At 43.6% G+C, this 27,331-nt stretch overlaps 2 protein-coding genes across 44 annotated transcripts; one reads left to right on the top strand and one right to left on the bottom strand.

The window, feature by feature from the left end:
* On the bottom strand, positions 1 to 19,052 carry cfap157 (cilia and flagella associated protein 157). 43 transcript variants are annotated; one of them, XM_052461361.1, is made up of 16 exons: positions 17,473 to 17,760; positions 14,368 to 14,465; positions 13,578 to 13,753; positions 12,657 to 12,718; positions 12,481 to 12,538; positions 12,359 to 12,399; positions 12,207 to 12,253; positions 10,923 to 12,003; positions 10,252 to 10,523; positions 8,331 to 8,484; positions 7,973 to 8,240; positions 7,672 to 7,802; positions 6,514 to 6,664; positions 2,527 to 2,705; positions 1,037 to 1,195; positions 1 to 808 (listed from the first exon to the last, which is right to left on the bottom strand). In XM_052461361.1, the coding sequence occupies exons 8-16, from the start codon at positions 11,075 to 11,077 to the stop codon at positions 661 to 663; spliced, it is 1,617 nt and encodes a 538-aa protein (XP_052317321.1). In that variant the 5' UTR covers positions 11,078 to 12,003; positions 12,207 to 12,253; positions 12,359 to 12,399; positions 12,481 to 12,538; positions 12,657 to 12,718; positions 13,578 to 13,753; positions 14,368 to 14,465; positions 17,473 to 17,760; the 3' UTR covers positions 1 to 660. The 43 variants fall into 43 exon arrangements, with proteins under 43 accessions (XP_052317321.1, XP_052317322.1, XP_052317320.1 ...); XM_052461362.1 differs by lacking the exon at positions 17,473 to 17,760 and adding an exon at positions 17,231 to 17,466; XM_052461360.1 differs by lacking the exon at positions 17,473 to 17,760 and adding an exon at positions 14,566 to 14,920.
* On the top strand, positions 17,919 to 23,497 carry tor2a (torsin family 2, member A). Its single transcript, XM_035785205.2, has 5 exons — positions 17,919 to 18,088; positions 19,897 to 20,162; positions 20,433 to 20,608; positions 21,115 to 21,242; positions 21,360 to 23,497. The coding sequence occupies exons 1-5, from the start codon at positions 17,950 to 17,952 to the stop codon at positions 21,602 to 21,604; spliced, it is 954 nt and encodes a 317-aa protein (XP_035641098.1). The 5' UTR covers positions 17,919 to 17,949; the 3' UTR covers positions 21,605 to 23,497.
* The last annotated feature ends 3,834 nt before the right edge of the window (positions 23,498 to 27,331 follow it).

Genomic DNA, 27,331 nt, shown 5'->3' with positions numbered 1-27,331 from the left:
CATGGTGTGCAATGACAGCTTTTATTCGTCTGAACAAGTGAAAATGTAACCCTAATAAATTAACAAGCTTACATACATGGTAATGCAGTGATGGGCCCATTTTAATTTGATAAACCAGATGTCCTCATAGACTTTGTTTATTTGTATTATAGAGACTTAGACAATGTCAAACACCAGACTTCACTTAATGTAAAATATGTACAGTACAACAGCCCACATTCTGTCCTCATAACAACCATTGAACCTTGTAAAATCAGCCGTATAAAGATCAGCATTTTAAAAATATTTTCCTCTGTTTATTACTTCATGAACTACATACTGGATTTAGTAGATGGACAATTTGCTTTGTTACAGTATCACCTTTATTATTTTGAGTATACATTTCTAATGTTTATTGTTTGGTTTTAGTCTCCAAATAAATTTGACCTAAATCATAACACAAAATAACAGAGCCTTTATTAGATTTCTAGATAAAATTATAGTGTCTGGTCTGTCTGCTTCAGTACAACATATTCTAAGAGTTGCTCCTGCCACCTAGTGGCTGGAAAAGAAACAGAATTAGTCATGTCATTCCAAAAAGTGAGCACAACCATGTAGCAACATTTATTTTTTGTTGAAATGTCCCATTAAAAGGGGTTTAAATCCCAGTCCCAGTCCTGCCTATCTGAGGATGGGTTCAGCGGCGCTGCCCCTGGTTGGAGTGGGCCTGTGGGGGGAAAGCAGGCTCCCTCTGGGAGGGTCCCGGAGTGGAGGAGCTGGACCAGAGGGTTTGGATGGGCTGGTCCTCTTCTGTGGTGGTGAGACTTTCCTGACAAACAGAGGCGCTACGGTCACCAATACATTGACACAAATCGGTTTACATGTTTACATTTAAAAAATCCACTTAACATAAAACATCCCTCTGACCATTGAATTAAATAAAAACATTCCCCACAATAAAAACATTATCTACTGTAACTAAGTTACAATATATATTAATATATACACTGATGACATTGCATTTCCTAATCTAAGAGTATTTTTGCAGCTCAATCACCTGTGCAGTTGAAGGCGGGTGCTCTTGGAGAGGGGTCCCATCTTGGACAGGATGTTGTTGTAGTTGTGTGTCCGTCGCGGTACGAGGCCCAGGTCTCCTGTCTTGAAGTGAGACAGCTGGGTGGTGTCCTTGAGAAGAGGACCAAGAAGCCCTGATGATCTGGAGGAGGGTGTAGGAGACAAGTATGCATGTCATTTAAGAAACATAGTGAGCTAGAGAAATACACTATATATACAAAAGTATGTGGACACTTTTTCAAAATTGGTGGATTTGGCTATTTTAGCCACAACCGTTGCTGACAGGTGTATAAAATCAAGCACATGCCATGCAATCTCCATAGACAAACATTGGCAGTTGCATGGCCTTACTGAAGAGCTCAGTGACTTTCAATGTGGTACCGTGATAGGATGCCACCTTTCCAACAAGTCAGTTCAACACATTTCTGCCCTGCTGGAGCTGCCCTGGTCAACACTAACTGCTGTTATTGTGAAGTGGAAATGTCTAGGCACAACAACAGCTCAGCCGCGAAGTGGTAGGCCACATAAGCTCACAGAACAGGACTGCTGAGTGCTGAAGCTCACAGAACAGGACTGCTGAGTGCTGAAGCTCACAGAACAGGACTGCTGAGTGCTGAAGCTCACAGAACAGGACTGCTGAGTGCTGAAGCGCGGTCCGCTTAAAATTGTCTGTACTTCACCATCTGGCAGACCGATGGACGAATCTGGGTTTTTACAGATGCCAGGAGAACGCTACCGACCCCAATGCATAGTGACAAATTTAAAGTTTGGAGGAGGAGGAATAATGGTATGGGGTTGTTTTTCATGGTTTGGGACCTTTAGTTCCAGTGAAGGGAAATCTTAACGCCATCATACAATGACATTCTAGACTATTCTGTGCTTTGTAGCAATAGTTTGAGGAAGGCCCTTTCCTGTTTCAGCATGACAATGCCCCTGTGGACAAGCGGGCTCCATACAGAAATGGTTTGTCGAGATCGGTGTGCAAAAACTTGACTGGCCTGCACAGAGCCCTGACCACAATCCCATCGAATCAAACACCTTAGGGATGAATTGGAGTGTCGACTGCGAGCCTAACATCTGTGCCCGACCTCACTAATGTTCTTGTGGCTGAATGGAAGCATGTCCCCGCAGCAATGTTCCAACATCTAGTGGAAAGCCTTCCCAGAAGAGTGGAGGCTGTTATAGTAGCAAAGTGAGGACCAACTCCATATTAATGGTCATTATTTTGTAGTGAATCTTGAGCTTCTTGATAATCATACCATATGGCAACAATGTACTAGCTCTTGCAACATAAAAAAATAAACAGTAATTGTTATGGAATAATTATGATGCTGTAGTTCTGTATTGACAGCTTTCTCCAAGACTGTGCTAATGTACAGAGTAAACCTGCACAATGTTTACTAGTGCACTAGCTCACATCTGCTACACTAGCATTAGATGAGAGGAAGGCAGTATGTAGGCAGCCTCCAGTACCTTCCTGGGCCAGGGCCGGTCTTGAGCTCGTGGAGGGAGTCTCCCTCTGGGATGAAGTCCTTCATGGCAGGCCCTTTCCCCAACAGAGCAGCACTGTCCAACACAGCCAACAGCTTCTGCATCATTTGGTTCCTCCGGACCAGAGTCTTCACCTCAGAGTCCTCCTCTTTAGGCACCTCCTGTTAGGATAGGCGAAGGAGTTACGTTAGTGCTACTAATCGCAATGTGACATTTCCAACTGGTGAGCAAATGAGAGGTAAATCTAACCACAAGTGTTAATTACTCATCTCAATGTGGAAACATTTTACACACGTGTTTATAACTAAAGTAACAAAATTCTGACTCATAACTACAATGTAATGACACAATAATTGCGTCAGGAAACAGTTTATAATACATAGAAGACTATCTACACGCATGCAATGTTTACACCAGTGGAGGAAGGGGAGAACCATCCTCAGTGAATTTTAGAAAAAATCTCAATTGAAAAAATAAGTTAAGTCCTTTTTAGATCAAATCGTATTAGTCCCATGAGCCAAATACAACAGGTGTAGGTAGACCTTACAGGGAAATGCTTACTTACGAGTCCCTAACCAACAATACAGTTTAAAAAAAATATATGAATAAGAATAAGAAATAAAAGTAACAAGTAATTAAAGAGCAGCAGTAAAATAACAATAGCGAGACTATATACAGAGGGGGGTACCGGTACAGAGTCAATGTGCGGGGGCACCGGTTAGTTGAGGTAATATGTACATGTAGGTAGAGTTATTAAATGGATTATGCATAGATGATAACAACAGAGAGTATCAGCGGTGTAAAAGGGGGAGGGGGGGCAATGCAAACAGTCTGGGTAGCCATTTGATCAGATGAACATCTAATCAAATGGCTACCCAGAAGCTGTTTAGAAGCCTCTTGGACCTAGACTTGGCGCTCCGTACCACTTGCTATGCAGTAGCAGAGAGAACAGTCTATGACTAGGGTGGCTGGAGTCTGACAATTTTTAGGGCCTTCCTCTGACACCGCCTGGTATAGAGGTCCTGGATGGCAGGAAGCTTGGCCCCGGTGATGTACTGGGCCGTACGCACTATCCTCTGTCGTGCCTTGAGGTCGGAGGCCGAGCCGTTTCTATGCCAGGCAGTGATGCAGCTAGTCAGGATGCTCTTGATGGTGCAGCTGTAAAACCTTTTGAGGATCTGAGGACCCATGCCAAATCGTTTCAGTCTCCTGAGGGGGAATAGGTTTTGTCATGCCCTCCTCATGACTGTCTTGGTGTGCTTGGACCATGTTAGTTTGTTGGTGATGTGGACACCAAGGACCTTCAAGCTCTCAACCTGCTCCACTACAGCCCCGTCGATGAGAATGGGGGTGTGCTCGGTCTTCTTTTTCCTGTAGTCCACAATCATCTCCTTTGTCTTGATCATGTTGAGGGAAAGGTTGTTGTCCTGACCTCCTCCCTATAGGCTTTCTCGTCATTGATCAGGCGTAGCTACCACTGTTGTGTCATCGGCAAACTTAATGATGGTGTTGGAGTCGTGCCTGGCAGTGTAGTCATGAGTGAACAGGGAGTACAGCAGGGGACTGAGCACGTACCCCTGAGGGGCCCCTGTGTTGAGGATCAATGTAGCGGATGTGTTGTTACCTACCCTTACCACCTGGATCCAGTTGCAGAGGGAGGTGTTTAGTCCCAGGGTCCTTAGCTTATTGATTAGCTTTGAGGGCACTATGGTGTTGAACGCTGAGCTGTAGTCAATGAATAGCATTCTCACATAGATGTTCCTTTTGTCCAGATGGGAAAGGGCAGTGTGGAGTGAAATAGAGATTGCATAATCTATGGACCTGTCAGGGTGGTATGCAAATTAGAGTGGGTCGGGAGTTTCTGGAATAATGGTGTTGATGTGAGCAATGACCAGCCTTTCAAAGCACTTCATGGCTACAGACTTGAGTGCTACGGATCGGTAGTCATTTAGCAGGTTACTGTAGTGTTCTTGGGCACAGGGACTATGCTGGTCTGCTTAAAACATGTTGGTATTACAGACCCGGACAGGGAGAGGTTGAAATTGTCAGTGAAGACACTTGCCAGTTGGTCAGCGCATGCTCGCACAGTACACGTCCAGGTAATCCGTCTAGCCCTGCGGCCTTGTGAATGTTGACCTGTTTAAAGGTTTACATCGGCTGGGGGAGGCGTGATCACACAGTCTTCTGGAACAGCTGGTGCTCTCATGCACGTTTCAGTGTTATTTGCCTCGAATCGAGCATAGAAGTAGTTTAGCTCATCTGGTAGGCTGGTGTCACTGGGCAGCTCTCGGCTGTGCTTCCCTTTGTAGTCTGTAATAGTTTGCAAGCCCTGACACATCCAACAAGCGTCAGAGCCAGTGTAGTACGATTTGATCTTAGTCCTGTATTGACACTTTGCTTGTTTGATGGTTCGTTGGAGGGCATAGCAGGATTTCTTATCAGGTTCCGGGTTAGAGTCCCGCTCCTTGAAAGTGGCAGCTCTAGCCTTTAGCTCAGTGCGGATGTTGCCTGTAATCCATGGCTTCTGGTTGGGGGTACGGTCACTGTGGGGTCGACGTCATCGATGCACTTATTGATGAAGCAAATGACTGATGTGGTGTACTCCTCAATGCCATTGGAGGAATCCCGGAACATATTCCAGTCTATCCTAGCAAAACAGTCCTGTAGCTTTAATCTGCTTCATCTGACCATTTTTTTATTGATTGAGTCACTGGTGCTTCCTGCTTTAATTTTTGCTTGTAAGCAAGAATCAGGAGGATAGAATTACAGTCAGATAAACCAAATGGAGGGTGAGAGAGAGCTTTGTATGAGTCTCTGTGTGTGGAGTAAAGGTGGTCCAGAGTTGTTTTCCCTCTGGTTGCCCATTTAACATGCTGATAGAAATTTGGTAAGACAGATTTAAGTTTCCCTGCATTAAAGCCCCAGGCTACTAGGTGTGCCGCCTCTGGGTGAGCGTTTTCCTGTTTGCTTGGCGGAATACCAGCTCATTCAGTGCGGTCTTAGTGCTAGCATCAGTCTGTGGTGGTATGTAGACAGCTACAAAAAATACAAATGAAAACTCTCTAGTTAGATAGTGTGGTCTACAGCTTATCATGAGATACTCTACCTCAGGTGAGCAAAACTTCAACACTTCCTTAGATATCGTACACCAGCTGTTATTTACAAAAATACATAGTCCGATGCCCCTTGTCTTACCAGACGCCGCTGTTCTGTCCTGCCGATACAGCGTATAACTAGCCAGCTGTATGTTGATAATGTCTTTGTTCAGCCACGACTCAGTGAAGCATAAGATATTACAGTTTTGAATGTCCCATTGATAGTTTAATCTTCTGCATAGGTCATCAAATTTTATTTTCCAAAGATTGCACATTTGCTAGCAGAATGGAAGGAAGTGGGGGTTTATTCAATCGCCTACCACTTCTCAGAAGGCAGCCTGGCCTCTGGGCCCCTTTTTCTCCACCTTCTCTTCACGCAAATGACGGGGATCTGGGCCTGTTCCCGGGAAAGCAGTATATCGTTCACGTCGGGCCCCTCGGGCTTGTTAAATTAATTAAAGGATTCTAACAGTCCTTGGTGAGTAATCACAGTTTTGATGTCTAGATGTTATTTTCGGTCATAAGAGATGGTAGCAGCAACATTATGTACAAAATAAGTTACAAACAACGCTAAGAAACAAACAAAAAAACACAACTGGTTAGGAATACGTAAAACGTCAGCCTTGTTCTCTGCCGCCATCTTGTCACACATGACACCAAATAATTGATTAAAACACACTGTTTTGCAATGAAGGTCTATAGTAGCCTCAGCAGCACTCTGTAGGACAGCACCATGGTGTAGCCGGAGAACACCTAGTTTCAGTCCTCCTCTGGGTACAATGACTTCAATACAAAACATAGGAGGCTCGTGTTAAACGGCACCGACCGCCATTGGTTTACACTGCTGTGATTTTGATTCCTAGCACTTCTTTACCATGAGGGCCTGTTTCAGGGCAAATGCAGCCGCCTGTAGGATGGTCTCCAGTTGTCCTCTCACGTCCCTCTCCTCCTCCAGCGCTCTCCCCAGCCTGTTTGCCTCGGCACAGTTCCTCCCTGTCTCCTCCAACAGAGAGGCCTGCACCTGCCTGTAGGAACAAACCAGAAGGTTGGGGTTAATTACTAATTCAGTTCTTCAATATCAATTGGGTTAAAAACAAAAGACAGGAATCATACTTTTCAGGAAGTACCATGCATGCAGTTCCATTGAAATTCAATAGATTTTGTGAGAATTAGTTTGACTGTTAATTGAACATATCTCTCACTCGTCGCTGGCATTTGAGGCCTTCGTGTAACAATAAACTGACTAGGGGAGCACCTGACATTTAAATGTCACAGGCTGAATGAATTATTATTTCTTTGTCTGACATGAATAAGATACTGTATCATTGTTACACATGAATTGTCCTGTGTGAATCTAAGTGTGCATTCTCTAATTCTCTCCTTCTCTCTTTCTTTCTCTCTCTCGGAGGACCTGAGCCCTAGGACCATGCCCCAGGGCTACCTGACATGATGACTCCTTGCTGTCCCCAGTCCACCTGGCCCTGCTGCTGCTCCAGTTTCAACTGTTCTGCCTTATTATTATTCGACCATGCTGGTCATTTATGAACATTTGAACATCTTGGCCATGTTCTGTTATAATCTCCACCCGGCACAGCCAGAAGAGGACTGGCCACCCCACATAGCCTGGTTCCTCTCTAGGTTTCTTCCTAGGTTTTGGCCTTTCTAGGGAGTTTTTCCTAGCCACCGTGCTTCTACACCTGCATTGCTTGCTGTTTGGGGTTTTAGGCTGGGTTTCTGTACAGCACTTTGAGATATCAGCTGATGTACGAAGGGCTATATAAATTTGATTTGATTAATGTCAGTTAGCCAGGCAAAATACTAATTAAATCATGTACAGGGCCTCAGTCCTGCTGGTTTTGGTTTCTCTAAGGCATTGATCAGTAAATTACACTGACTGCTCAGAAAACAGTCACGGAATGACAAGGAACAAAACCAGCAAACACTGCGGTTTACCAGGACCAGAATTGTGGACCCCTGATGTACAAAACAGGAACTCTGGAGTATTTTTTAATTCTGAATGGAAACATCAGACCTTAGGGCATGCATCTCTGCCAGCAGTACAACATGATCCTTCTGCAGTTGTTGATGCTCCTCTTGAGCCCTAGCATACTCCTCCAGCTCAGCCTGCATCTGCTTACACTTCTCTGTGAGCTGATGGATCACCTGATGAAAAGAGAAGAGGAGCAGAGAGGAAGAGCAGGGTAACCTGTCAGCAATCAAATCAGGCTTCAGACAGGTCCTGTCATTATCATGTGGAGGTGTTGATACACCAAAATCATGCAAGCTTACAATCATGACAATCATCGCTCTCACCCCTTATCCCTCCACAGTACCTTCTGGTTGCTGAGGCTCTTACGGGTCATCTTGTTGAACAAGGGCTCCAGGACCTCCATCTCTCTGCGGATATGCTTCTCTTTATCCCTCAGATCCTCGTTCTCCTCCAGCAGCTGCTTGCTCTTGTCTGACAGCTGACTAAGCTGGGCCGTCACAGACACATTCTCGTGGATGGCCCTCATGGTCGTCTCTGGCATCTTCCTGTCCGACACGCGCCGAAACTCGGCTGCCACCGCTGCCACGTGCTGCTGCATCTCCTTCTTTAGTCTAGAGAGGGCAGGGAGGGAGGACAGCATGAGCAGGAGCTCATGACCAGATCATAGTGTACGAATGGCTTCTTAACATAATGGCATTGACCTGTCATTGTCCAGCACAGCCTTCCTCTCCAGGCTGTAGATGACTGTGTGGTGCTCCTGTCTCTGCTTCCCAAGCTGCTCCTCCAGGCCTTCCAAGTGGGCCATCAGCTCCTCCTTTTGCACACGGAACTCCTCGAGAGCTGCTAGCTTACCCGCTGCATGGGGATGGAGATAGGAGTAATACAATTACAGTTGAAGTCGGAAGTTTACATACACTTAGATTGGAGTCATTAAAACTTGTTTTTCAATCCACTCCACAAATTTGCTTGTTAACAAACTATAGTTTTGGCAAGTCGGTTAGGACATCTACTTTGTGCATGACATGTAATTCTTCCAACAATTGTTTACGGACAGATTATTTCACTTATAATTCACTGTATCACAATTCCAGTGGGTCAGAAGTTTACATACACTAAGTTGATTGTGTCTTTGAATAGCTTGGAAAATTCCAGAAAATGATGTCACGGCTTTAGAAACGTATGATAGGCTAATTGACATAATTGGAGTCAATTGGAGGTGTACCTGTGGATGTATTTCAAGGCCTACCTTCAAACTCATTGCCTCTTTGCTTGACATCATGGGAAAATCAACTGAAAAAAAATGGTAGACCTCCACAAGTCTGGTTCATCCTTGGGAGCAATTTCCAAACACCTGAAGGTACCGCGTTCATCTGTACAAACAATAGTACGCAAGTATAAACACCATGGGACCACACAGCCGTCATACCGCTCAGGAAGAAGACGCGTTCTGTCTCCTAGAGATGAACGTACTTTGGTGCGAAAAGTGCAAATCCATCCCAGAACAAGAGCAAAGGACCATGTGAAGATGATGGAGGAAACAGGTACAAAAGTATCTATATCCACAATCAAATGAGTCCTATGTCGACATAGCCTGAAAGACCGCTCAGCAAGGAAGAAGCCACTGCTCCAAAACCTCCATAAAAAAACCAGACTACAGTTTGTAACTGCACATGGGGACAAAGATTGTACTTTTTGGAGAAATGTCCTCTGGTCTAATGAAACAAAAATAGAACTGTTTGGCCATAATGAACATCGTTGTGTTTGGAGGAAAAAGGGGGATGCTTGCAAGCCGAAGAACAACATCCCAACCGTGAAGCACGGGGGTGGCAGCATCATGTTGTGGGGGTGCTTTGCTGCAGGAGAGACTGGTGCACTTCACAAAATAGATGGCATCATGAGGAAAGGAAAATTATGTGGATATATTGAAGCAACATCTCAAGACATCAGTCAGGAAGTTAAAGCTTGGTCGCAAAATAGTCTTCCAAATGAACAATGACCCCAAGCATACTTCCAAAGTTGTGGAAAAATGGCTTAAGGACAACAACGTCAAGGTATTGGAGTGGCCATCACAAAGCCCTGACCTCAATCCTATAGAAAATGTGTGGGCAGAACTTAAAAAGTGTGTGTGAGCAAGGAGGCCTACAAACCTGATTCTGTTACATCAGCTCTGTCAGGAGGAATGGGCCAAAATTCACCCAACTTATTGTGGGAAGCTTGTGGAAGGATACCCGAAACATTTGACCCAAGTTAAACAATTTAAAGGCAATGCTACCAAATACTAATTGAGTGTATGTAAACTTGGAATGTGGGAATGTGGGAATGTGATGAAAGAAATAAAAGATTAAATAAATCATTCTCTCTACTATTATTCTGACATTTCACATTCTTAAAATAAAGTGGTGATCCTCATTTACCTAGGACAGGGATTTTTTACTAGGATTAAATGTCAGGAATTGTGAAAAACTGAGTTTAAATGTATTTGGCGAAGGTGTATGTAAACGTCCAACTTCAACTGTAAATGATCAAAGTTTGATCAGACATTTTAGAGCTGGTTTTAAATAAAAGTCTGGTGGTGGATCATGTGGATGGAATGTTATGGTGTCGAGGTTCTTAGTATCTTACCAAGGACCATGTTCTCTGAGGTGAGCTTGTCCTTGTTCTCCTGGAACTCTTGGCGAAGTTGACTGAGCTGCAGCTCAAAGGAGTCCTTCTCAGCATCCTTGGCCTGCTGCAGTCCCACCAGTCTCTCCAACAAGTCTGAGAGCTCATCCTCCTTCTGGGCCAGCGAGCGCTTCAGGTAGAGCACAATGTCTTTCTTCTCCTTCTCAACAGTGAAATACTGAGAGGAGAAGTCCTTCTGTTGCACCTCCAACTCATCACATTTGTGCTGATATCTGCAAATATGAGGTGAGAAAATAGGATGATGGTGGGATTCAGTCATGGAAACTTGATTGGAATATTTAGTTTCATATTCATGATTTAGTTTCATATTATTATGGTGTATTTTGTTTTAACCGTTAATGTGAAGTATTTTATAAATAACACATATTTTTATGATTTGCATTAGTCGTAACTGATTCGTGTTTGATTGCCAATTTTACGCACATGCACCGCAGTTTTCATAACTGCAATGGGTTCTATTTTGTCATTATGTGGTTATATTGTTCCAACAATAATCTGATGGTGTCAGTGCGTGTTGACTCGCAACATTATTTCTTATTCAGAGGATCAGAGATTAGCCTAAATATGAATAGAAATTATCTTTGCGGACCACCCAATGAAAACTCTCTCACTTTTCCAATTGTTCCTCCAAGTCTCGTATCTGCGACCGGTAGAAATCTTTTCCACCTTCAGACAATGCGTCGTCAAAACACGTTTTGTCTCCAAATCCAATGATCTCTTTTTTGGTTGATTTATCTCCGCTTTTCTTTCCATTCTTTTTTGGCATATTTGCAATGAAACTTTGTGATTGCACTATTAAAGAACTCGGCAACCACAACACACTTTGTTACCAAGAGTATGACGTCAGGTGCTGACCCGTTGGAATGTTAGTCTGCGCCAAGTATCCCTGACTGCAGTGTGCAGTTCGGGGCCGGGCTCGACGTTTGACCCCGCCCACTTTTTTGTTGGTCCGTCTGAGTTTTGACAGTCCCACACTGAATACAAACACACACGTTTGTGCAAGGCACACGTTGAATACAAACGTATTTCATTTTTGAAGACCATAAGAAATATTATATAAAGTGGTACCAACATATGTGTTGTAACGCTTTTTGCTTCATGCTATATTTGAGGCCAGCTACTGATATTGTTGCAGGGAACAACAGACTTGTCATGTACTGTTGAAATACTACCCATCCTGATTTATACTGCTATTTACTTTCCACATGAGAATGGTGACAGAATATACCATACAGACAAGCTGAATGTGCTTTGTACATGAAGTTATACCAGCTCCAGTACAGAGACTCGGGTGACTTCTACGTCATCTTTACTAAACAACACAATTAACAATTGAAACAATTAACACAGCAGACAAAAACACAGTTTGACCACTCCTCAAAAATGGCTTCACTCCTGCTCCTCAAAAGAGGCAGACAGTCATTTTCTTGTTGTCAACTGCCTCCACATAGAACATCAACTGCCTCCACATAGAACATCTCATCTCTCTGTAGCTGGAACATGAACGGTTCCTAGAGGATAATATGTTCCTCTTCATCCAGGCCATCATACAACCATAGTTCTTTAAGGGTTGTAATGCGGTCTTCCCCGTCCATCCCAATTACACCTGGGAGGGAAACGGTGCCTTTAAATGTTTTGTCGTTCGCACCACCTTGCTGCCTCTAGGGTGTCAATTTGAAGAACATCTGCTTCCTTGAAGAAAAAGGAAGAATAAATATGAGTAGAGCCTCATTGTGTGATCAAGTCAAATTACACTCCACTTTCACAATACCACCATGCAAACAAAAGCCCCTATTACTAAAGGGGTTTTAACTATAACTACTCAACAAGTTATCACAACTATTATATCTTGCCATGCATCAAGCCTTCAGCCTAAAACACAGTAGACTACATACCCAGTTTACAACTCCCAGTTCGACGTGCATTTTGTTTTCAGTATCGTCTAGAAAGAAAACAGATTGTGGTCATTAAGTAATGTAAGGGAACCTCTTGGGATGTGTGTACAAGAATGCACCTTAATTTAGCTAATAGCCTTATTACGTAGTACCTGATCCTGCAGAGTTGTATACTGATGTGACATGCATCATCCTGAAATATATTGGAGAGGGCTGGGGTTGAAGTCTTTAAACATTGGTTTAAGACTATACCACTCATCATGACACCTCCTACCTGTAGTGTGCTTTGTTTTTGCCACCTTTTTTGATCTTTCAACCTCTCTTCTTCAGACCTTAGTGAATGAATGACATACCTGAATATATTGAATGTATGTAATGTAAGTCTGGCTATAGTGAAACAAGTGATTTTAAGGATGCAAATGAAACGTTTTTGTGATGTTCAAGACTTACGGCATGGGAACGTTCTGCAGGAGAACTAGGCACCACCATCGCCTAATTTGCTGCGTATTTTCCTTTGAAAAAGAAAATCACACAATTGAATGGGTTTACCAAAACAACATTATATCCACTAGTGATGAGAATTTCAGTGAAATCACGCTGTGCTTCCATTGCAATGTACAGAGTGTACTGTAAGTTAAGTAGGCTGTTAAGTTTGATAACAACAATAATGATAAACACCCCCCCTCCCCCTAAATATATTTCAGGATGTAGAAGACATCCCCCCAAGAAGTCACAGCATGTCACATCAGCATCCAGCTCTGCAGGAGTTTGATGTATGAATTGTGTATGTAGTGTAAAACTGTAGGAAATAGGTCCCAAAAAGTGTCAGGAATAATAAACAAGAAAAAGTATGAGCAATAACAATAGTGTGCTTTGCTTGCTGAAAGCACAGAAATATTAATAACTTTTCATATGTTATAACAGAAAATAGGACTAATATAATATACTAATATAATATACTGAATAGCATCTACTGCAAATTAACCACTACTAAAGGACACCAATATGAAGAAGAGATTTGCTTGGGCCAAGAAACGGAAACAATGGACATTAGACAGGTGGAACTCTGTCCTTTGGTCTGATGAGTCCAAATTTGAGATTTTTGGTTCCAACCTCTGACTCTTGGTAACACGCAGAGTAGGTGAACGGATGATATCAACATGTGTGGTTCCCACCATGAAGCATGGAGGAGGAGGTGTAATTCTGAGGGGGTGCTTTGCTGGTGACAATTGCCTGTGATTTATTTAGAATTCAAGGCACACTTAACCAGCATGGCTACAACAGCATTCTGCAGTGATACAACATCCCATCTGGCTTTCGGTTAGTGGGACTATCATTTATTTTTCAACAGGACAATGACCCACAACACACCTCCAGGCTGAGTCAGGGCTTTTTGACCAAGGAGAGTAATGAAGTGCTGCATCAGATGACATGGCCTCCACAATCACCAGACTTCAACCCAATTGGGATGGTTTGGGATGAGTTGGACCACAGAGTGATGGAAAAGCAGCCAACAAGTGCTCAGCATATGTGGGAACTATTCAAGACTGTTGGAAAAGTATTCCGCATGAAGCAAGAGTATGCCAAGAGTGCGCAAATCTGTCATCAAGGCAAAGCGTGGCTACTCTGAAGAATCTAAAATATATTTTAATTTGTTTAACACTTTTTTGGTTATTAGATGATTCCATGTGTATTTCATAGTTTTGATATCTTCACTATTATTCTTCAATGTAGAAAATTGTAAAAAAAAAACGTCTGAAACGCCCATCTACATATTCAGAGTCCTTGTCCCTGTATGACATCTAGCCTTTCCAATGAAGTCCGGGCTGCCGAACCATATACTATACTGTCATAGTCTATTGCAGATCGGATCAATGCAACATACATGGTCGTCAATGAGGAACGCCAAGCCCCCCAATCCTTTCCCGTCAGACAGCGCATCACATTCTTATACTTTCCCACAACTCCCTCAATGTGTTCTGTCCAGGTCAGTCTAGTGTCAAAGTATACCCCAAGGAACCTGAAAGCCCCCACCCTCTCCAAGTTTATCCCATACTGTATAACCTCAAGCATACCTCGTCTCCCACCTTCCTCCTTGTAAAAAACACTGATTTCTCTCTACAGGGAACCTGAATCCTCACATTAATGCTCACCACTCTACCTCATCAATTGCTTCCTGGCTATGTATGGCAAATTTCTTCCCGTCTTCCATAAGGCCCCATCATCTGCAAATAACGGCCTCCCGATATCCGGCTGTACCTGAGAGTAAACATCATTGTTCATGATTGAGAACAGAGGACTAATCACGTTCCCATGTGGTGTACCGTTATCCACCAGGTAGTGACTTTCCCACCCTCACCTGGATAGACTTTCCAAACATGAAATCCTTTAACCAGTTGTACATTCTTCCTCCTACCCCCATAATATCAAGCTTGATTAACAATCCCTCCTTCCACATCATATCATACGCCTTCTCCACATCAGAAAAGACAGCGACAACAGTCTCCTTGTTCACCTGAGCCTTCCTGGCCGCTTCTAAGCAGAGCACTGGGTCCATAGTTCCCCTTCCCTTCCTGAACCCACTCTGATGTAGCGATACTAGCCCCCTGCTCGCCAAGAAGTAAGTCATCCTCTCCGTAATCATACGTTCCATAATTGGCCTCATTGGGTCCTTCCCTGGCTTCCGGATTGGTACAACTACTGCCTCCTTATAATTGCTTGGTAATCCCCCCTCCCACACTGTGTTGTACAACACCAAAACCTTATCCAGTGCCTCATCACTAAGATGGGCCAACATAACATAGCACACCTCATCTTTCCCAGGTGAAGTTAACCCAGCCTTACCCATTGCCCTTTTCATCTCTTCCATGGTAAATGGTGCATTCAATGCATCATTTACATCCTCCCTTACTATCCAGCATACCGGGGTGCTCCTCTCTTGTTCTCTCTCCCCCTTCTGCCCCTCTGACAAACGCTTTGGTCATCATCTCTGCCTTCTCATGTTACTGTCAAATCCTCTCCACTCATTAACACTGGATCATCTCACTCCCTTCTGACCCCACTCATCCTCTTAATCATCCACCACACTTCTCCCACAGGTGTCGCCCTTCCAATGGTGTCACAGAACCGACGCCAACATGATCTCTTTGCCTGACGGATAGTTCTCCTCACCAGGGTCTGGGCCTGCTTATACTGAATCAGACTGGGCTCCCGAGTGGCGTAGTGGTCTAAGGCACTGCATCTCAGTGCAAGAGTCATCACTACAGTCCCCGATTCGAATCCAGGCTGCATCACATCTGGCTGTGATTGGGAGTCCCATAGGGCGCTGCACAATTAGCCCAGCGTCGTCTGGGTTTGGCCAGGGTAGGTCATCATTGTAAATAAGAATTTGTTCTTAAGTGACTTGCCTAGTTAAATAAAATAAAAATTTGTTATGCATCCTTTTCAGTATTCTAAATGCCCTGTTCCTACTACTAAACATTGCCCGTCCACCATAGGACTGCTTTCCTCCTCCTCCCTGAACTCTTAGGTATAGACTCATTAGCTGCCCCAACTAACGCTGTTCTCACCCAGTTATTCATACTATCCACATCCACTCTCATATCCACCTAAGACATCACCTGCTCACTCAGCTCCTGAAACTGATCCCACTTTGCCCTTCCAAACACCCACCTGCCTACTCCATCCACTGACATCTCCTCCCTCCAGGCTACTGTGCATGCTATGGGATAATGATCACTCCCTACTGTTGACTCATTCCATTTACAGATTCCTGCCATCGCACTAGATACCAGAGTGAGGTCCAAGGCAGACTCCTTCCCTGTGGCTAAATCAATCTGGGTCCCTCTGCCATCATTCAGGCACACCAGATCTTTCATCACTTGGCCATTTCCATCCATCCGTTTCTCACCCAGAGCGTGTCATGGGCATTAAAATCCCCATACCACATTACCATACTTCTATCCTGGCCCTCAACGCTCTCCAGCACTTCCAGGTCCAATATCTGACTTACTAGTAGTTCACTACCACTATCACCCCTCCTCTCAACCACATATTCCTGTTCAATACCTCTGCCTAGCATCCTGTTGGAAAGTACTTTCTTTATGAAGGTGACACATCCCCCTCCCCCTAGATCTCTGTCCCTACAAACCACTACATATCCCTGTATGATAAACTCCACATTCGGTTTGAGCCATGTTCCCTGCACACAAATAAATCACATCAGGCTAAGCTGGCATATCTACAATGAACTGCTTGTACTCCTGCCCATGAGCCAACAGGCTTCGAGCATTCCATTGTAGTACTACCACCATAACTAAGATCCAGTAATACATGACTCCAGCCTCAGCTGATTGAGGTCGTCTCAAACCTCTTCCCATGTCAACCCTGTCATACTCAGATGTCTCCCCGCAGCTTTAACTATTAGCTGAATCCTCTGTTTTAGACTCTACTTCATCAGCAGTGCTATTGATAGCTCCTGCTATGAACGTCACCAGCTTTCTCTTTTCTATGTATACCATAATCGCCTCCCACCTGCCCCGTAATCCCTGGTCTAGATGCTCCTACACATCTCTCCCTTGAACCTGTATCTCCCTGGACCACCCTCACTACCTCAGCATATGACACTCCTCTCTTACTTGTTGCACCTCCACTGCCTGCTCCATAGCCTCACACCCACTATATGTCACACTATGAGCACCCCCAAAGGTGCAGCACTTCGGTTGTACACCATCCCCACACTTCCCATACTCATGCTCCCCTCCACACCAATTTCTCTCTTTACAAGCTGTTGCCACACGCCCAAACCTCTGGCAGTTATAACATCTTAAAGGCTTTGGTACATAAGCCCTCACATAATAACTCATATCCTATGGTTACTTTATTTGGCAGTACCTGGTCCTTGAAGTGTAACAGAAGATGGGCTATCTAACCTAACCCCCACCCCTTGTTGCTTGCAATCTTTGAACATCCACTAGTACGCCTCCTCTCAAATTGTCCCTTGCATCTTTAGTGCTAACACTCACCGGCACTCCTGTTATCGCCCCTTTATCATTCCAGCTGCTCAACACCACCTTACACTTCCCTATTAGCTTCACTCTGAGAGCTCTCTGCGCCATGTCCGTACAGAACACCAACAAGTTCCCATCTCTTAACTCTTTTATCACACCTTATCGCTCATCGTCCCTAAACTTTAGAATCACTTTATGCTCCTCCTCAACCACATGCTCCCCTAGCGTCTTTCTTGCCCTTCCTCCGCACTTCCTACCTCCGAAATGCCGCTAGCGATGGAAACTGTTGCTCTCTTCAAACGTATTTTTCTGGCTCCTCTCTACCTCTTGCTTCCTTTCTAACCATACTCCCTTTCTTACTTCCTCCTTTATTTGTACCACTGTGCTCCATATCTGCCCCACTTTCTTCTCTATCACTGCCTCCTACCATCCCTAACCCAATCACACCACAGACGTGCCGAACCGCCGCAATACCGAGTAAAGTTTGATATTTTATCAACGACTGATCGCTTTCAAAACAGTCGGAAATCTCTAGCCTTGACAGAACTCACCGCTCCGGACTTCGTTTATTCAGATGTATTGTGGGAGTTGCTGTTCATGTTAAGCATAGCGATGGTTTGTTTAAATTCATTTCGAAGAAAATAAAACTACAAACACCGACCCCTAGCGGTGACACTTGAACATTTTGATTGCGTGGCAACAGATTCTCGGCGGTCAGACACATAACCAGCAAGATGGCTGTCAGAAGGGCTGCTATACAGCTGGTTCTGATGGTTTTACTTTATTTTTCCCCCGGTGTCCAATGTTTTTTTGAACGCATCAGCTGTACCATATCTTCTGACTGCAATTGTGATTTTAAACCAAATATACGAGGTAAGAAAACGGAAGCTGTGACTAAATAGCTGGTGAGCTGCTCCAGTTTATTGTTTGTAAGTAGACCGACCCCATGGCTAGAGTTAACTAGCGAACGAACGTAGTGATATTAAATGGGTCTGCAAATGATTAGCTACACTCAGCAAAATTGTAAACCCAACATGCAACCATTTCAATGATTTTACAGAGTTAACGTTCATGTAAGGAAATCAGTCAATTGAAATACATTATTTAGGCCCTGATCTACGGATTTCACATGACTGGGAATACAGATATGCATTTTGCCTTATGCTGCGTAATACAGCTTTGCGTAGGGTTGATGTCTGCGATGAGCTTTTTGTGCATGTGAAAAATTACTGGGATATTTAATTTCAGCTCATGAAAAATGGGACCAACACTTTACATGTTGCATTTATATTTTTGTTCAGTAGTATAGTTAAGTTTTGAATCTTTATAATAACATTAGCTAACAAGCTAATTATATTAGACTGTTACACGGAACCCAAACCGAGTGCGCCATCATGCAGAAATGTATTTTGTCCCCCCACATCTAACACGATCACGATACGCAGGTTAAAATATCAAAACAAACTGAACCAATTACATTAATTTGGGGACAGGTCGAAAAGTATTAAACATGTATGGCAATCTAGCTTGCACATGCTAGCTAATTTGTCATATTTAACTAGCTTGCTGTTGCTATCTAATTTGTCCTGGGATATAAACATTGAGTTGTTATTTTACCTGAAATGCACAAAGTCCTCTACTCCGACTACTAATCCACACATAAAACGGACAACCCGACTCATTTCTAGTCATCTCCTCCTTCCAGGCTTTTTCATCTTTGAATTTATATGGTGATTGGCATCTAAAATTTCATAGTATTACCACGAATGGCAAAACAGTTTGTCTTTCAATCACCCACGTGGGTATAACCAAAGAGGAGATGGCACGTGGGTATCTGCTTCTATAAACCAATGACGAGATGGGAGAGGGAGGACTTGCAGTGCAATCTGCGTCAGAAATAGAAAGGACTTCTATTTTAGCCCTTGGCAACGCAGACACTCGTTGGCGCAATAATTGAATAACATGGATTTCTAAATGTATTTTGCAAAGCACATGACGTCTGATCAGCATAGGCTAGTTAGCGTTGGTTCATTGCGCGACAACAACGAGTTTCTTCTGCCTGTGTCACTTTAAGTGTAAAAATTTTGGGGCGGCAGGGTAGCGTAGTGGTTAGAGCGTTGGACAAGTAACCGACAGGTTGCAAGTTCAAATCCCCGAGCTGACAAGGTACAAATCTGTAGTTCTGCCCCTGGACAGGCAGTTAACCCACTTTTCCTAGGCTGTCATTGAAAATAAGAATTTGTTCTTAAGTGACTTGCCTAGTTAAATAAAGGTAAAATAAAACATTTTTGGTAAGTTCCGAAACTATATTGATGCCAGCCACTAAACAAAATTGGGGAAACAAATCCTCTAGCTATGAAAGATTACATGGCAAGTGAGAGCGCAGAGGCAACCCGTTATTGTCGTGCGATGGATCAGAGCAAGCTAGCTTGCCAGCTGTCTTAGATGTTTATTGTTAGCTAGCTAGCTTACAAACAGACTACACTCACAGATGAAAGGGGAAGGAAACCTTTCAAAGGTGTTATTATCTTCACTTGACTGTTCCCTCACATATCTGTGCATGCCAAGTGTTTTGTTTTGTAGCCCTGCTGTCATACTGAAATCATGGCAAGTTTGTTGGTCTTGATCTAACTACATTTTGTTAGTCCAACACCTTTATCTCTGCAAATCTATCTTCCCAGGCTTGGAATGGGATCTGTATAAGAATCTCTACGGACAGCATCTGGCCCAGGACACGGTGTCAGAGGAGGTGGCAAACTTCCTTCAGAAGGAAAGTCCAGACCGGCCCCTCGTCCTGTCCTTCCATGGGGGGTCAGGGACGGGCAAGACTCTGGTCAGCTCCATGTTGGGGAGACACCTGTATGGCACGGCTATGGGCAGCCCCTACATCCATCAGTTTGTGCCAACACTACACTTCCCCTCACCTGACCGCGTCCAACAGTACAGGGTAGCGCATCTCTCCCAACTTGGACCACAGAGTATCATGAACTGCTTAGTGCTCACACATACACACCTTTGCAATGCCTACCGTTTGAGACAGTACTATTCCCCTACAATCAACTTGATGTGCACTTGTCAAGTCACAGCTTTATGTTGTAACCACAACCTTTCCTGCATTTTGTATGTCTGAGCCATTCATTACCTTGTGAAACAACATTATTTTCATGCATTGCTAAGTGGTTCTGACACACACTCTTTTGTCCCTATTGTCCCTTAGCTGGAGCTGAAGGACTGGGTGCAGGGGAATTTGACGGCCTGTGCCCGCTCTATATTCATCTTTGATGAGATGGAGAACATGCCCCCGGGGGTCATCGACGTCCTGAAGCCCTTCCTCGGGCCCTCACACACCGTGTTCGGCACCAACTACCGCAAGGCCATCTACATCTTCATCAGGTAGCAGTAGGCTGATGTAGATGGCCTTGTGGTAGTTGACTGAATTTCTATCTCACGGTTACTGTAAATATCCTACGTTTGAAGGTTTGGATGTTGAACTATCATTGTGCTTTTTAGTAGATCGATCCCCTGTAGAGTTCCTGTATTCCTAGCCATTGTCCAGGGAATTTGACAATACTACTGCAGTTCAGTCTAGAAGAGTTCATTTAGTGCCCTGATTCTGTGAGAGGTCTGGTTATTGCTCTAACAACAGGAGCATATCATGTAGGTTGTAGAAATCATTTGTATCACAAAGCTCCTGTTATGAGTTAGCATTCACTGTCATTTGGTTCTGAAATGGAAGTGCTTATAAGCTGGACTTCAATGTGTGTGTGTCTCACCTCATCAGGATCACTTGCCCCATCCATCAGGACTTGCCTGCTATTTGCCGGTGGATACCGCTAAGCAATTTGTCTGTTTGTATTGTGATGAAAGTTTGACTGACTGGCTGTATTTTGTGGCTGCAGCACCATTGGGGAGGAGGTGATTCACCGAATGGCCCTGGAGACCCGGCAGGCTGGCAAGGAGAGAGAGGAGATCAGGCTGGTGGATCTGGAGGACGCAATCTCACAGGCAGTGTTCAATAACAGCAGAAGTAAGAGCCTAATTGACTTATCAATCAACAGCCCCATTCATTTAGAATACAACTGTCCTACAGTTTCATGTTATTATGTTCTAACAGTTCTGAACAGCCCTGTCTTTCTCCCCTCAGGTGGATTCTTCCATTCCAGCATCATCCAGGAGAAGCTGTTGACCAGCTTTGTGCCCTTCCTGCCCCTGGGCAGACGCCATGTGGAGCGCTGTGCCCGCAGAGAGCTCTGCCAACGGGGTGAATGCCAGCGCACCGATGTGGTGGAGGCAGTAGGGGGAGCCGTTGTCTACATGCCCGAGCAGGGACAACACTTCTCCAGCAAGGGCTGTAAATCTGTGCCGGCCAAAGTCAACCTCTTCCTATGAGTTAAGGTGAAAGCCTTTTTTAATTGTTAGAATTGTTCCCAGAGCCTCAAACTGATTAGGGTGGATATTATCAGACGGTGAACTGAACTGTTTCTCAATGAAGATCATCTATATATCCACACTACAAACAGGAGAAGATTGATTGTATTCAAAGAGGCATGTAGACGTTTGAGGTGGTCTGCACACACAAGGTCAGAGCTGCAAAGGCAGAAACAGTAACATTGATCACATTTTTACTGTGAATCTCTAGTGATGTATCCCCTGGCCCGGATTCAGTTCAGAAACCGTAGGAGAGATACTCTGCAGTGTCTGGAACCCAGAGCCAGCCTCTACCTCCAATCCAACAACCTTTCCTTTCAACAACCTTTCCTTTAAACAGAAATGTGCATCATTGAAGTTCTGAGTGTAGTGTGGCCGTAGGGGAATGCATCATGGTTTCACAATGTTCATTATTACTACTAGCTAAACCTGGATGAAAGGAGACGGACGGGTCACTAAATGTTGTCAAAATGAACCAGTGATCTGTGACTTCATTGAGGGATGTGTTCTTCCTCTAATAGGAATAGACTCTTCCAGGGAAGTATAACGCTGACCGAAAGGCAGGCCATATTCTAAGGGGAAAGTAAGAGGTAATGTTAAGGGGTAGTTTGGGATTTTGGCCCATTATTTGGCCCATTATCTACAGTCAGATGAATTTGTGGATATGTTAGCATTGCATTGTGTCATATATCCTTGTCTACCTGGTTTTGTTAAATTGAAACAATCTGTCATTACTTGAAAGTTGAATGATCAAGCGTTATCATGGTGGGATGACCAGGCAACTAGGAGCAGAGCAAGTGTGCTCCTCTTGCCACTAAGTGGCAGTAAAGGCTCTTTTGATAGCCAAGGAGACTGAATTGAACCATCTCAAGAGTTTTTCATTTGAAGATTATTCTTTTAATCACTGTTTTTAAGAATCTTTGTCAAATTATTTGTTGATGAAAAGAGAAACAAAGAATAATTGAGAAATGTTGGTTTGAAATTATAATATATATATTGTATGGATGATGCCCTAGAAGTTCAATTTACGATGAAATAGCCTGAATAATATTTAGAATACTTAGGCATTCTTTGAATTAGGACATACAGAAAAACAATGTGTTTACTTTTTACATTTTTGTTTGATGCATTTTGATATGCTTCATACATATGCTGTTGAAAAATGCATATGCTTTTAATTTTACTGATGCATGATGACAAACTGTAAATCTAAATATGTGTTACTTTACAGACTAGTTTTGGACAGAGGGAGTCTGTTCTTTCATAGTAATCTCTGAACAGCAGGCTGTGTAGGTTGTCAATTGTTTGCTGGTGGAAGTGGGATAATCAAAGGGTTGCCTTCTTTATACTTGAACTAATGTTTATATAATTTGCACTATTCAGAACAGAAAATATCTTATTACCTTCGCTTGTCTGTATATTTATTAGGAAATGTAATTGTTTAAAAAAAAAGTTTTAGTTTGTTTTAAGGTTCCACCAAAATCAGTTATCAAAGTTAATAGGCTTGGTTTCTTTATCAGTTATTTTGCTTTAATTAAGGCAATTGAAACTTTCAAGTTTTATAGAAATCTATATAGTGTTGTCCCTTCTTAATGCCTCCAGAGAAAGCTTTACACCACCAACAGATTGAAGTAGTTAGGTGGTGACTAACCCACGTTTGTCCGTATCTGGATATTTGTGTCAAACATGTTTTTGATAAAGATGCTGTTTGTCTAATCCTACAGTGGACAATGTGCTCTGACTGAAACTAAACGCGTGCGAAAAGGCAGACCAGAAAGCAAGCGTTGACAAAGCCTGATTTGTGGTCGAAACGTGTCTGCTTTTTCATAAATAAAAGAGCACCTTTGCATTAGAGATCTTTTGTTTGGGCCTTTTTGGGAGATGCCCTCAGCTTTTCTTTTTGGGAATATCCAGAACTGCATTTGAACAAAATTGTCCATTGTCTTGTCAGTCTCACCTTTGTCTCATATGTATTTATAAGTTGTTACCCCTCAATTTTAATTCCAGTAACCCTGACTCTGGCTATACCAACTTTTAGCTGAAAGATTAGTGCTTTCTCAAAGTATTCACACCCCTTGAATTTTTACATATTTTGTTGTTACAAAGTGGGATTAAAATGTATTGTTTTTTTTGTCAAAGTTTTACACAAAATAATCTAATATCAAAGTGGAGGAGAAAATCTAACATTTTGTGGAACAAAATAATGAAAAATGAAACCCTAATTATATCTTGATTATATAAGTATTCAACCCCCTGAGTCAATACATATTAGAATCACCTTTGTCAGCAATTTACAGCTGTTAGTCTTTATGGTTCCGTGTCTATTAGCTTTGCACACCTGGATTGTACAATATTCTTCAAGCGCTGTCAAGTTGGTTGTTGATTGCTAGACAGCCATTTTCAAGTCTTGCCATAGATTTTGAAGCCAATTTAAGTCTGTAACTAGGCCACTCAGGAACATTCAATGTCATCTTGGTAAGCAACTCCAGTGTATATTTGGCCTCGTGTTTTAGGTTATTGACTTGCTCAAAGGTGAATTTGTCTCAGTGTCTGTTGGAAAGCAGACTGAACCAGGTTTTTTGTGTGCTTAGGTCTATTCCATTTATTTTTATCATAAAACAACTCACTAGTCCTTGCCGATGACCAGCATACCCGTAACATGATGCAGCGACCACCATGCTTGAAAATATGAAGTGGTAATCAGTGATGTGTTGAATTTGCCCCCAAACAACGCTTTGCATTAATTTACTGCAAACAGTTACTGCATGTTTTGGAAACATTTTTTATTATTTAGTCTTCCTTTTTCACACTGTCAATTGGGTTAGTATTGTGGAGTAACTTCAATGTTTTACTACTCCCTTCACAGAATAGCGCAAACTGGCTCTAACCAGAATAGAAAGAGTGGGATGCCCCGGTGCACAACTGAGCAAGAGGACAAGTACATTAGAGTGTCTCGTTTGAGAAACAGACACCTTACAAGTCCTCAACTGGCAGCTTCATTAAATAGTGCCCACAAAACACCAGCCTCAAAGTCAACAGTGAAGAGGCGACTCCAGGATGCTGGCTTTCTAGGCAGAGTTCCTCTGTCCTGTGTCTGTGTTATTTTGTCCATCCAGTCTCTGTATTCTTTTACCAGTCTTTTTCTTTGCAACTCTGCCTAGAAGGCCAGCGTCTTGGAGTCGCCTCTTCACTGTTGATGTTGAGACGGGTGTTTTGTGGGTACTATTTAATGAAGCTGCCAGTTGAGGACTTGAGGCATCTGTTTCTTAATAGTTTCTCCACAGGAGATGAACAGGTGTCAGAGGTTCTGTTGGTGTTTACGTTGTGTGTGCGTTCATGGCTGTGAATGAGAGATGCCATAGAAGAGATATAAGCACTGCCACTAGACTTACCTATAGTTTGTCTTGTCGAGCACAACTCTTCTCCAACACCAACAACTTGTGTACTCGCAACATTTTGAGACCCTTGTCTTAAGATTTTTCAAACTTCCTCACATATATGCCACTTCTCTCCATCCAGCCCTACTGTGATGACTTCATTACCCCCCCTCCCCACTCTCTGTCAGTGAGGAAGATTAGGGGCCTAAAGGGTCACTGTTCTGAGTGGCCTCTTCACCCAAGCTGAAGTAAAGGACAGGGTTTTCTGTATCGCCATTCCTGACCGTCCCGTCCCCCTCCAACACTCTTGGCCTGACCTCTGGGCCTGTTGGGACCTGCTTTCACACGCTCCCCTAGGACAGCTGGACCAGCCTGGGCCCCGGCCTCTAGCCAGACCCTCTGTATGGCCATCTCTCCCCTCAGCTCCTCCGTCACAAATCGGGTTTAAAAAGGCACTGCACCACCTCCCTCACTCCCCCATTCCTTGGAAAACAATGGGCCACCCCAACCCCTCTCCTCCCCCCTCCACATCTGTGAGTGCCCCTCTGTTTCCTTATTCTTTCTCTAACCGCTCCATTATTGGCTTTCTTTCAATTGTAAATGTGGCCAGCGATACTGCTGATGGGTCTTTTATCCACATGGCTGGGGTCAGAGGAGAGGATGGGGGGGAGTAGGGTGGACCAGAGTGGAGGGACAATTTCAACAAAGAGTTAAATCCTTTTTTTGTGTGCAATCATTTGGGACTGTTGGCTAACCAAACTCTTGCTGCAAGACATTGCAGAGGCAGCAGAGAGAAGCCACAGGACAAACTTTGGTTGTCATGGACACTTGCTATGTCACTAGCATTACGACCGATGGAGTATGAGTGTAGCGTGATCTCATTGGTCTTATTTGAAATCATTGTGAATCTACTGTCGTTTCCTATCAATTACTAAATTTGCTATTCAATCATGATATGGCTACAGTTCTTTTTCTATTTATACATAATTTGAGTGTGATACTTAGTGTTGAAATAACCTGCTCAAATTGTTGGTGGGTGAGGGATAGAATGTGTCTGGCAGATTCTCCCTGTGTGGGTGCATGTTGCAGGTGAGTGCAGGTAAGGAGGGAGGTGGAACAGCCACCATGGTGTCATGACTTGTTCGGTATAGTGTGGGATTCTGTTATTTTAGCTTCCATTCTGACCTCAACAAAAACCCTTGCACACAAAAAGGTGGTCTCTGTGGCATTAGTCTCCACGACAACAGGTGGACAAAGGGGGGAGTGGTGGGGTGACTGTTAGAGGTAGGAAGGAGGGTGAGGTGACCTTGGCCTTTATGTGGTCAGATGGCGTGCGAGAGCCACTGGCCTGGTGGGTTTAGGGAAGAGGAGGAGTAATATCATGACACCTCTCATTCTCTTCCAAATAGAATGATTAATGACAACACTAACCCCTCTCTCTCTCTCTCTCCACACACATCCCCCTTCCTAAACCCCACTGTGCACACACACACCACTCCATCTGACCTCTATAGGCCTACTGCTGCTCAAACACTTTGACATGGTCACTTTCCCAACAATGTTGATTGATGAATGACTATTCCCACCTACGCGTTATGGTAATCCTGATGATTATGCAAAGGAACGTGAAACTTTTGAACTGCCATGTTTGTGGACTAATGCTGCTCAAAGTAGAAACAGCTGCATCCCACTTTAGGTTTTAAATCCTTTCTGTTTCTGCTTGTGCTAGTTTCTAGACATGTTGATTAAAGGACATCTACATCACAGGAGGCCACTGAGGGGACGATGGCTCATAATAATGACCAGAACGGCGCAAATGGAATGGCATCAAACACCTGGAAACCATGTTTGATGTATTTTATACTATTCTATTTACTCTGTTCGTCATTACCACGGGCCTGTTCTCCCCAATTAAGGTGCCACCAACCTCCTGTGATACATTACGGTGTATTAATTGTGTATTATTAACAATTCTGAACATTGGAAGTTGATGGAACAGGTAATAAAAAGAGATTGCTTCTCTTTCTATCCCTCAATATAAAATCTCTCCCTGAATTGGTGTCGCTCCAAAAAACAAAGAGCATAATGGCTGTCATTAGAGCCAATCAACTATGTCATCCCTCTCAGTCAGAGCTGGACTATAAACAGTGTATGTCTGTAACTGTGACTCCATGGAGAGGTGGAACAATGATGCAGTGTGGAGAGAAATAGTAGATAGTCACTGTTCTCCGAGACAACAGAGCAGGGTTCCTCTGGTACCAGAAGGTTGTGGTGGTGGTGGGGATGGAGGGGGCACTGTGGATGCTCCGGG

Source organism: Oncorhynchus keta, chromosome 14 (genome assembly GCF_023373465.1).
Source record: "Oncorhynchus keta strain PuntledgeMale-10-30-2019 chromosome 14, Oket_V2, whole genome shotgun sequence".
NCBI classification, from domain to species: domain Eukaryota; kingdom Metazoa; phylum Chordata; class Actinopteri; order Salmoniformes; family Salmonidae; genus Oncorhynchus; species Oncorhynchus keta.
The sequence above is the reverse complement of the archived record's forward strand: the minus strand, read 5'-3'. Positions and strand labels throughout refer to the sequence as shown.